The sequence below is a fragment of the Buceros rhinoceros genome, unplaced genomic scaffold (genome assembly GCF_000710305.1).
Source record: "Buceros rhinoceros silvestris isolate BGI_N320 unplaced genomic scaffold, ASM71030v1 scaffold7590, whole genome shotgun sequence".
Classification (NCBI taxonomy): Eukaryota; Metazoa; Chordata; class Aves; order Bucerotiformes; family Bucerotidae; genus Buceros; species Buceros rhinoceros.
This window is the reverse complement of record NW_010387837.1, coordinates 2,512-14,221: the sequence shown is the minus strand read 5'-3', so window position 1 is coordinate 14,221 and position 11,710 is coordinate 2,512. Positions and strand designations below refer to the sequence as shown.

The 11,710-nt window shown below is 42.2% G+C and overlaps 1 protein-coding gene across 1 annotated transcript in view; it reads left to right on the top strand.

The window, feature by feature from the left end:
• The window catches only part of BMPER (BMP binding endothelial regulator), a gene marked incomplete at its 5' end in the record, with an annotated part of 71,687 nt that extends 63,623 nt beyond the window's left edge, over positions 1–8,064 (top strand). The window contains 2 exons of the mRNA XM_010136473.1: positions 1,122–1,252; positions 7,449–8,064. Of these exons, the coding sequence (XP_010134775.1) occupies positions 1,122–1,252; positions 7,449–7,630 (313 nt within the window). The remainder of the gene's footprint in view (positions 1–1,121; positions 1,253–7,448) is intronic.
• Between the last annotated feature and the right edge of the window lie 3,646 nt (positions 8,065–11,710).

Sequence of the window (11,710 nt, the reverse complement as noted above, 5' to 3'; positions counted from 1 at the left end):
TTTTTTTTTTTTTTTTTTTTTTTAATTCTGTCCTTGGTCTTTCTGGGGGATTTGTGCCTGTCACAAACATTGCCTTGTCCCCTCAGGAGCAAAAAATTCCCTGGACGTGCATGGAGCAGGGGACTCTTGCCCATTGATACCCAAGGTGCGTGCTACGAGCACCCTCAGTAGAAAGCAGGGGAGCCGAGGGCATGATTTTCAGAGGGCCGAGTATGTTTTCGCCACCCCTTGTCCCTGCTTTCTAATTATTCCCCTTGGCATTTCTGAATTTGCATTGCTGCGTTTGCAGAAGCATCTAAGCATTTTGCATATGCAGAAACTGCTGACTGCAAATCTGCTGGATCTTGCCAGTTATTTTTTAGGTCTGTGCCAAAAGGGCACACGTTCTGGATGAGTTAACTTGAAATAGAGTGGTGACATATGCAGTAGCAGTTCCACTTAGGGCCATGTTAGCAGCTTTGCTCCCTGCTACGCGTTGTGGTGATTTTTCTTATGCAGTGGAAGAAAATGGTGGTATTAACAAGTGCCTGGGGGGTTTCCTAGCATGAGAACTGCTCAGATATGCTGCACCTCCCCTGCTCCTTTGGAGTCTTTTAAAGTCTAGCATTTAGTAGTGACACTGCTGAGAAAACAGTTGTATACGTTTTTCAGGACCATCAAAGCGGGGAGATGCTGGAGGTAACCTGGAGAGAAGGCACCGTTTCTCATCCCTTGCATGGAAGGGATGTTCTCATCACCTGCAGTAGCCATCCACTTAACACTGCTGCTATTATTGTTGGCAAAATTGTTAAATTATTACTTGTCAGGGAATAAGATAGAAGTCTTTATCTTATGTTGATACAAAATCGTTGCAAAAATAGATTTGGCCTTCTCCCACTGTGGTCTCGGTTCTCTCTGCCTGATGTTTCTTGAGTCTTCTCACTCCCTATTTCTGTGTGGTTCTCTCCCTTCTGCTCTTGAGACTTCTTGTGACAGCAGAGACGTGTTTAAGTTTCTTGCTGTTTAGCACAAATTGCTGAGGCATTGAAGTCCCTGTGACTGGAAAATAAACAAGTCCAAACCCTGGACAGTTATCTGCCAAAGCTTCCCTGGCTAATTTCTTCTGGGGCTTTGTTCTGCAGGTCCTGTGTGACAGACATGTGCGAGTGCCCGGTCCATAAAAACTGCTACTGCGAGTCATTCCTGGCGTACGCCCGAGCCTGCCAGAGGGAGGGGCTGAGAGTCCAGTGGGTACCGGAGCAGAACTGTGCAGGTAAGTGTTTTGTAAGCCAGTGCCGAGCCTAACAGGATAGCCTACTGTCCTTCTGCTGGTGGAGGAGCATCCAAACCAAACCGGCTGGAAAGGACTGGGTTTGCACCAGCAGGGAAGTTGCATTCTGGGTTCTGGAGGAAGATTTTCAACCATCAAATATTAGAAATGTTTATTTTGCTGCAGAACTTTTTACGTCTAATGCTGGCTGTCTTAATTTTATGAACTTAGAACTACATGCCCTTTTCTTTCAGGACCTTGACACGGTTGATTAAAGAGAATGTTTAAACTCCTTTGATGTCCTGTTAAAGCACACTTGTATTTCCAAAGACAATGTGCATATATGATTGCAGCCGGTTTTAAAAGGGAAGAAGAGGGAATGTATTTAATGGGAATATTAAAATGCAAACCTGCATTGATTTTGGTACTTGGATGAGGTTCCCTGTGTGATTAGGACTGCATTAATTGCGAGTAGTTGTGAGTTATTGTTTCCACCAGAAGTGGTGGCCTGCGGTCATGGGCACTTGAAGTAAAATGCAATGTTACTGATGAGTATTTCCCCTGATGATGGTCTCATTAATTTAGGACATTCTATAATGGCATCGGTTTGCCTGGAAATGTATTCAGATTTATGTAAAACAATTGACAGGGGAAGAAAAAACACAAGAAGGGTACTCAGTGCTGGTCAAAGAGCTATTACTCTGTGGTCCATTTTGGTGATTGTGGCTCAGGGTCTACTCTCAACTTTCATTTCCTTTTCTCTTGAAGGCACGATAGCAGGGATGGGTGAGTGACAGCAAATTACATTTGATTGACTGTTCCCAAAAGGCTTTTATTTTTTTTCTTACAAAAGAACAGAATGATCCAGAGAGGGTGTCACCAAGTGAAGGCTCTATTCAAGGATGTGGTCTCAGACAGCACTAATAACGTATGTAATTTTAATCTATTGATCTGGTAGCAGATCCATGCAGAAATGGAGCCAAGCATCCGAGACCTCACTGTGGCAGATGCTGTAAAAAGAATAAAAACTCCAGTTACTGCCTCAAGGAGTTTATACAAGTGTTGGCATATCACGACTTAACTAATTGAGGCTTCTTTTCACAATATTTGCTGGCATTTCACCAAAGACAAGAAAAGTTTCTAAGACAGAAACAGTCCTTGAGAGAACGTTATGAAGGAATTTAAACAGACATCTTCCATTAAAGCTAATGAAAGAAGTGTTTAAAGCCACCCGAGTTTTTTAATCTCAGTGCAGACTTCTAGAGGGAAAGGGGAAATCTTGTTAACCAGAAAATACAGACAAGCTGTATGTGGTCAGGTACCCTGAAAACACTCACTTAAGCACCCAACATCGCTCAAGTAGCACCATCTTCTACAGTAAATGATATATTAAGCATTAAATTAAAGTGCATCCACTGCAGTCTGTATGTTACCAGTGGCCAGCACCAAGGTTTTAATCTTTAACTTTTTCTGCTCCCTAAAACTTGTACTTACAATTATTGTGTCCCAATTATGGATAAAAATTCCTGGGTATGAAACAATATATCCGTAATAAAACTTCAGCATTCTGTGACTTTCATTTCCTGCTTGACATTTTGTAGCTGGTGGGGTACTACTGGTGGAAGAGCTGAAAATGGAGTGTACTTATTAGTAAAGTCAGGTTTTAATTATTCTTTCGTGTGTTATAAAACCAGATCTTGTGTGGTTGCCAGCTCCTCTACCCTGCCTGCTGTACGCTTAGCTCATTTTTATAATCTTTAGAAAGCTTGTGTTGTCTGGAGGGCCGGCTAAACAGGATGCTCAGGAGGCTGAATTACGTGTCCTGTGCCCTACACGCTGTTCCTCCTTCCCCGGTGTGGCAGCATATCCTCCTCTAAGGATTCCGTGAAATAGTGCTGCTCGAGGTTTGCTGTCCTCTGAGGTTGGATCAGTGAGGGGAATGTCAGCTGTCATTTAACTAGAGGGGTGACGAGAAGAGGATGATGAGTTGGGAAAATGGTTTGAGTAGGAAAGGGTTGGTGAGATCGGCACAGGAACTGAGAGGGTTTGGAAAGGAATATGGGTTTCCATGGGAAGTAGTGGGGAGTGAGATCTGTTAGGATGGGCACGGGAAAAAAATATGTGTGAAGGAAAAGAAAAAAAAAAAAACAAAACAGGAGACCCAGAGTGAGAAGAAATAAGATAAATTATACTCTTGAGAGGGAAAAAAAGGATACAAATGGAAGGAAGAGGTTTGAAAAGGAGATACAAAAAAAGGAGGGGTTTTAGCCCACAAAAGTCTAAGCAAGCAGTTTATAAAGTGCAGTTAAGTAAACTGAAGTGATGAAAGGCCTTGGGCGACAGTAATGTAACATGGATTTCTCAGGGCACTGAGAGAAAGAAGACTCGAGGATGGCAGGTGGTAATAACGCCCTGCCATGGGCATGACTACACAGGCAAGGCAAAAAAAAAAGCAGACATGGACTATAATAAAGTGCAAAGTGCACGTGGTAGCACTGATGTCCTGATATGCTCCAACAGCCTCGTAAAAATGGAGCAGTTTTCTATTTTTCCTGTGTGATCAGTTGAACTGGAGGAAGGTGAGTGTTCATCTGATTTTGACACTTTTCTCCTGGGCCCCCTCTTCTCTGTGGTGGAATTTGCTGGCCAAAGTCACTCTTTTTGCCTGTTATGTGTTGCTTTCTCTGAATCACTTTATTCCAGGTGAGTAAGTATCAGAAAGCTACTCTGACTTTTAAGTGGAAACTCGTTGCAAACTGGAAGTTGAAAAGATTAACACAAGTGAATCGTTAGAGGGTCAGTGCCCCTTCTACTGTGTTAGCAGGAAATGTTGTGAACTGCAAGCACCACGTGTGACACTCAGTTTGAAAGTCCTTCAAAACCTTGAAAACCCAAACTGCGCAACACCAACAGAAGCAGCAGGATGAATCACTCAAGCACAAATACCAGCTCAGAAATTTCTGTGGAATCAGATTTACCAGGTATCATTCACCAAGGGAATCCTTCAGCAGTTCCTTGTTAGGTATTTTGGCTTTTGTGTTAGGGAACAAGGATTCCTCCTAATAATTACGGCCGTGTCTACAAAGGCAGGCGCAGACAGATACAAGCCTTCTCTGTGAAACTGCCAAACTGGCTGGAGTAAACCAGCTCTGGGCTGAAAACTATAGCCTTATTAGGCAGGGCTTATTAGCTCAGGCACAGTGCTGTATTTATGGGACTATACAGCTTCTGAACTGGAGCTGGCTATTGTCCCGCCAGCTCAGAAAGCGTCCGAGGAAGCTCACATCTGTCGTGCCAAACACATGTTCTAGAAGAAGGCTGGCAAAATCCTGTTGGGACTGGTAGCATTGCAAAATGCGGTGGTGTTAGTAACTTTTGTACTTTGGATTTGGCTTTTGGGGGGCTTTTTACTGGTGCACTAGGGAAGTTACTAGTAACAGAGCTCAGCTCTTTAAGAGAGGAATTTGTCTTAAAAGACGGGTGCAAATGCATCACTATTTTGGATGTTTTGACATCTGTTTTGCATGTTTACATGGTACTGATTCATTTCAGCAGTTCCCGGGAAGCTTACTGCAGAATGTCTTTGTTTTTATTTTTTAAACTGTTGATGAAGTGGAATGTTCTGGATCAATCACACCACATGTCAACAACTGCAGCACTCAATAGTAAAAGCCATCCAGGGAACTTAAACAGCAGCCATTGTACTTTTCTGATTTTTCCCTTGACAGCAAGTTACTAATGCCATTATGGACTGCCTACAGCAGAAAACAGAGCCATCAAATCTTCTACGTGGCATCATCCGAAGGAGAAGGAGGTGTTTTGACATACCACATCCATGTGTGGTAGAGCAGAGCTGGGGACTACTTACAGATGCCACAGCTGCCAAGGGCAGCCTGTAATAGATTCTCACTTGCTCTGAGGCATAAATGAGGAAGTGAAAAGGAGACCTTGGCCAACTTTCCTCAAACCCTCTGCCTGAGGCACCAAACAGAGCTCTCAGGTGGAATGAACATGCTGGCTGTTAGGGCAATAAAGCTTTGTGGGGTGGAACCTGTGCAGCCTAGAAACCGAAGCTTGCAGACTTTTCTGTGTGGAAACTGCATGTTCCTAGTATCTAATTCCTATTTAATATTCAGCTGTTGATTCTTTGTGACTCCAGGTTCATTTTCTGCTGTATTTTCCATGAAGCCTGATGTTGCAGTTTGAGGTTTGTCAATTAGAGATCCCATGCAGGGAAATTCATTTTCGGAGAGGAGGGACAAAGACTTCTAGTAAACAGCCCCCTTAAGATAATTCACATTGTGTGTGGACAGTCACGGATGTCTTTGAGCATTTTCATCTCCTTTTCTAGACAGTTAATGCATTGTTTGCAAAGCTCCTAAGAGCTCTGCACATTTTCGCTTCCTCTCTTACAGAGATTCAATCTCTGTTCTTAACACACCGTGTAAGTGCAGAGTTTGTTGCGAATCTTTTTAGCTGTGCTCAATATTGCTTGTGTGTTTTTCCTGCCTTCTACGTTTCCTGTTTCATCTACATTTCATTTTAGTTATTCCTTTTGTTTTTTCCTTCTTCAGTGTGCGTGAAAGTCATCGTGCAGAGCAAGAGAGAAAAGTAAAGCTGGAAAAAAGTTCTCAAAAGATTTATGCCCGCTCACAGAAAAAGCCTATCTTCAACAGAGCTGAAAGATGTTTTTTCCAACCTACTCTAAATTAATGTACAATAAAAGATGTCTCACAGAGGTTTTAGGTAGCTTCCTCCCGTGCTTTCTCATGCTTACAGCTAGAAAGACTTTTTCCGGCTAATATCTACCTAGTACCTAATTCCTATCTAGCATTCAGCTGTTGATTCTCTGTAACTCCAGAGTCACTTTCTGCTGTATTATCCATTTTTTCTTTTTTTTTCTTAATTAATATCCGTGTCCTGATGACTTTGTTTACACTCTTGCCAGAATTCCTTCATTCAGGGCTGCTTTTCACATATGTGTAGATAACAAAGCTGATGCTCTTTTGAAGATCACTTTGTTACCGGTGAAGAGGAATCCCATAAATTTACGATGCTTTAGCAATAAGACTTCCATCCTCTGTGATACACTCTTATACTTACTTAATCGTGTTATTCCTGCCTATTTTATCTTCAGAAATAACAGCGCTGTAATAACAACAGTGCTGTAATTGCACAGCAAAATGGAACAGAGTTTTTCTGTCCATAACCACAGTGTTCTTTAAACAATCTGGACTTTCAGCTCTCTCAGAGTCGAAGAAACCTCCTTAATGCAATCACCTCTCTGTATGTAGCAAGAGATGACTCTGGGTGCTTGAGAGTCCCTTACCATCTATAAACTATTTTCTCAGCACTTGTTTTTGCCATCAGCACAGCCATTAGGAAGAATAACAGACTTTTATTTGCTATCAAACCACATATTACTCTCCATACTAAAAAGGCAAGATATAAAATGTTAAAGAGTTTAAATATTGATCTGAAGGGGGTGTAGTGCTTTTAGCTGAGCCCTCAGTGGTCTCTTATATTGGAAATGCATTGAACTGTCAACTGCATAAATCAATGAATAGATGCTGGAATCATTAAGTACAAGAATTCTCATCCTCAGTATTTTTCCCTTGGTAAAATAGAACAAAGCATGGAAATAATTGATTTTTAAATTGTTTTGTTTTATTTTGTTTTAGAAATGGTGCTGCTGAATTAACAACATTGTTCTGACTTGCTGCAATATGCAATATTGGGAGCATAATCTTAGGACTAGGAAGTCTGGTGTGGTGAATGACTCTCTCTTCTTTCTGTAGGAGTGGGGCTGATAATAACTGTCTGTCCTTGTAATTGTTTCGGGAATCTTTGCCACAAGGCATTGCGACAAATAAACAATGTTAAGCCTTAAATACAAAGCATGGATCTGCTTATAGGTAGAAACCTTGCCAAAGCTTTATACACCATCAGCTGTGTTAAAATTCTCAAAAATTTCCAGACTGCTGGGAACTTGATTCCTTTTTGATTAGGGATTTTGCTACCTTTATATTTGTGATGTAAGTAGTGTTGCATTTAATAGAGTGGAATCGCTTTGCAAGTAGTTTTTTTTGTCATACCAAAATGAGCTTTTTGATATTTGCAGTAGAAAGCAAGCAGATATGTAACTTTCCTAGTAGGACTGTGTAACATGAGTGTTTTGTTCCTTTTTACTGCCTTTCAGCAACCCAGTGTAAACACGGTGCAGTTTATGATACCTGTGGCCCAGGGTGCGTCAAAACCTGTGACAACTGGAACGAGATTGGCCCGTGCAACAAGCCCTGCGTTGCGGGGTGCCACTGTCCGGCAAATTTAGTTCTTCACAAAGGAAGATGCATCAAGCCAGTCCTGTGCCCTCAGCGATGACGCTAATTCTCTTTCCACTAAGAGACACTAATGCGGGTGGGTGACTGACACCTCTGATGCTCGCAACCGGTGAAGGACTCCAGCTGTTTGTGTGCAGATTCTGCAAAGTACACATCTACTCACAGAGTGTAAATATGCTCCTGTGTGTGTATTTATGTGTGTTTATGTATACACACATGGCACCTAGATCGATATATAAAGATATACTGTGTGTATGTAGATATACATTTCTATACACAAGTGCCCTAAACGTAAGTACAGCCCGTATATTTATATATATATGTCCACACACACGCAAATATACATCGTTTCTATATAACATAGGAGGATGAATTATTATATGTATATTTTTTGCTATAAAGTTTATGTATTATTGTTTCTAGGACCCTGATCTGTAAGTCATTGTATAAATAAACCAGGTGTTTTTAATATAATATAGCGGCATGAAAAAATTGGATGATTTTGCCATTGCATAAGTTTGTCGTTTCCAAGGAAACTTTTCTAGGGCCGTAGCACTGCCAGACTGGATTAGTTTCAACACAGAACCTGGATTTACAGTTGTACAGGAAACACATTTCTCTGGAGATGGAGGATTTATCTAGGAATATTTCATGTGTACCTTAGAGCTGCGTAGTGATTGGTGACAGTGCTTAATCAGGCAGAGAAAGCTGGGGATCGGCTTTTATGCTTTACTGAAATAACTGTGCAAAACGATTTCCAAAGCCGGTTGGCCAGCTGCCAGCGCAGAGAGATTTCTTTCTGGAATGGCACCAAAGAGTCAGAGGCCAGATTTTCAAAAGTGTTCGGCACCCAGCAGCTCGCTTTGAAAATGTGACCACTTCCCATTTCATATCCTAATGTCCCGTCTCTGTTGTTGTGTTTGGCAGTAGCTGCGAATACACAATAAGAAGCTCGAAGAAAATATTCGTGTACATATTAGCCCCTTTAACGTGTTTGAAACTGCTGGGTTTGTTTCGTATTTCCCCAAAATGTTGTGCAGAAAGCAAATCCCACTGTGAATTGGAGTGTTTGATTTCAGAGTGCCTTAAAACATGAAATAATGCTGGTTTAGTAACTCATTTAATTTATCAGCATGGTTTAGAAGGCAGACAAATTCACCTCACCAAAAAAAAAAAGAAAAAAGGTAGAGAATGTCAAATGCTAATTGGAGAACTGCAATTTATTTCCTTACTGGTCTTTTGCTTGAGGTTTATGGACATGTGGGCTCTGTGAAGTTTGCATGACTTTTGAAGTCTCCCAGGGGAGAAGCAGTAATATGGGATTTCATTAGAAACTGTTAAAAAAGCCGTACAACCTTCTCAAGCCTGAAGGGAGGGGAGGGGGCTATTTTTCTTCCACTGGAAAACCTCTTGTAAAGCCTGATGAAACGGTCTCTAAGGATGACAGAAATCTTTGGGCATCTGATTTAGGTTTATAACGAAGTAATATCCTCCCACACAGCTACTTCCATTATGCCTTGCATTGAAATTGCACATTGTAACGCTTTGAACGATTTTCCCCTTTAATTCCTCACTCTCCGGGAAGTTTGGCAGGGTCTGAGTTTGCAGCGAGCGAGTGGGTGCAACACACTTAGGTTGTACAACCTGTCTGCCATCCCGTCCTGGAGGAGGATGCTGAGTGAGCCTCGTTAGCCTAGGCACCACACTTCCCAAAAATGCTGCACCACCACAGTGTTAAAAAGAGCTGGGCAGGTAATGCCAGCAGCGTTCCATGGGCGTTTATCCAAATCTTAAATAAACTCACCTTGATCTTTTTATGTCCCCTTTGTGTTCGTTTTCTCGGAACAATCAAGTAATTCGGTTTTACTGCTGGGGAGGTTTTCAAAGCCACATACACAAGCGCACTGCAAAGCAGAATTGCAAAGGTGCAGATGCCGTCGAAGGAAGGAACCAGAAGAGTTTTATGTGGCTTGTGTGATAATTGAATGGTGAAGCTGAAGTTTAGAGGAATTGCTGTTTCTTCAGGGAGTTAAAATATAAACAGGCTGTCATTAAAATAACGTAAAGCATCAGTTAGATCAAAGAACATTTCAGCCTGTGAGCTTTCGGTGCGGCAATACGGGGTCCAAACCATGAGAAGGGTTATTTGCCTAGCTCTAGTTTGGGATAGATTTTCATTACTTAGTGCTCAGTGTTTCCAAAATAAAAATACAGGCAGAGTGAATGGCATGCACAAACGCTGTGTGGAACTGTGCTTCCCTTTTCTTCTCCTGACAGATGAAGGTGAGTGAAAGGTGAAGGACAAGCCCTCCAGCTCTCCCCGTCCACTGATCGCATTCAAGCAATGCTTAATTGATGGCGGGTGAAGAGGTGACTCAGTCTATCTGTAGGAGAGACTCTTTTTTTAAAATCTAAAAATGGTTCAGTTGGAATCCTGACCTACATATCATCTCAAAATGAGGACTCCTGCCTCGGTTTGGCTTTTCCACACCTGCCCAGTCGAGGGCAGCCCCCTGCTTTTTGCTTTTGTGGTGCAGACTGGGGAAGGGAGGAAAGTGGTTTTACCTCAAAGCTGTCTGATTGTGTGTCTTGTGGAGCCGTAGAGCTTTTTTCCTCCGAACTCCACACTTTTCAAGGCAACGCTAAGGGGTATCATTTGCTCACTTCCCATGTACAGCCTAAGGTAAAGGAGTTCTGCTTTTACACAACTGCCCCCAAGTTTCAACTTGGCATTGGTTTTATATCGGTATCTGTAGTTACCTTGTGCCTGGCTGAGCTGTTCAGACCAGGTCAGTCCCAGCTGGGGCTGTCTCACTCTGCTCTCCTGTTGGCGTCTCTTCTTCAAGGCTTGTCAAAAGTTGAAAGTCTGACATCAATAACAGTGTTACCACCAGCATCGTGGAGTTTGGGTTGCAGCCCATCTTCCTCCTCAGTGCAGCATTCTTTCTAACTCTGCTGTCTTTGGCTCGTGAAATATTACCCCTAGGATGCTAGAGCTGGAAACCTCCTGTGTATCATCAGGAATTTTTTTGACAAAAATTCACTGATAATCCCATTTTAGTAAGCTATGCATGTTCAGTACGCAATAATGTGGTTTTAGTAACAGCATAAGGTTAATAATCTGTGTGGTATATTGACCATGCAAAGCTGATGGTGGTGTAAGTTTTGGTCTTGATTATGCTCATATATGCTCAATCTGTGCTTAGAACTTTGTGCTGGTTTGTGAGGTGAAATACGTTGGAAGCAGCAGAGATTCCAGCCGAAGAATGATCCAAAACGGAAGTCTGAGAAACAGCTCTGCAATCCGGTGGATGGAATCAAGGAAAGACTTGGATCAATATCTTCACCATTAATCTGCTCTGTGTTCCCTGGCAAGTTATTTAACATTCTGTACTTCGTTGGGGAAATGAGGTTCTGGGTTTATACATCGTTTTCAAGTTTACGTTAGAGAACGTTTTAAAACACCGTACATCACCAGGGGAATGTCAGTTGGTATCGTACCAATCTGCTCAGGTCTGCTTTGCGTCACGTTGTCCCGTATCATCGCTGCTTCAAAGTCTGCTTGTAGTTGGTATACGTGGAGGTCAAATACATTTACTTCCTCCTCATTTACTTTCAGTTGTGTCTATTTTTGTCATATATATTGAGTTTTATAAACCATGGAGCCAAGCCGTAGCCAGGCAGAGCAATCTGAGTTGTAGCTCAAGACTCTGTTGGTAGTCCCACATCTTCCAGGAACACTGTTATTGTGCAGAGTAGGGTATGCACTTGGAGAAAAAAGTGAAAAAATTAATATCCTTTGTAAATGTGACCCCATCCTTGCATCATGTAAGTAGTTTCCAGGAACGGGTTGCCTAGGGAGGTGGCGGAGTCCCCATCCCTGGAAGTGTTTAAAAATCGTGTGGATCTGGTGTTGAGGGACATGGTGTAGGGACCCTGGCAGTGTAAGGGTAACGGTTGGACTCGATGATCTTTGAGGTCTCTTCCGGCCGGATGATGATTCTGTGATTCTGTGATTCTGTGAGCTAAGCTAAAAGGAATAAGTTCTTCTCATCTGAGGCTTTTCTGCTTTTTTTCTTTGAACACAGGATTCAAATGTGGTTTGACACTGCTTGGCTTC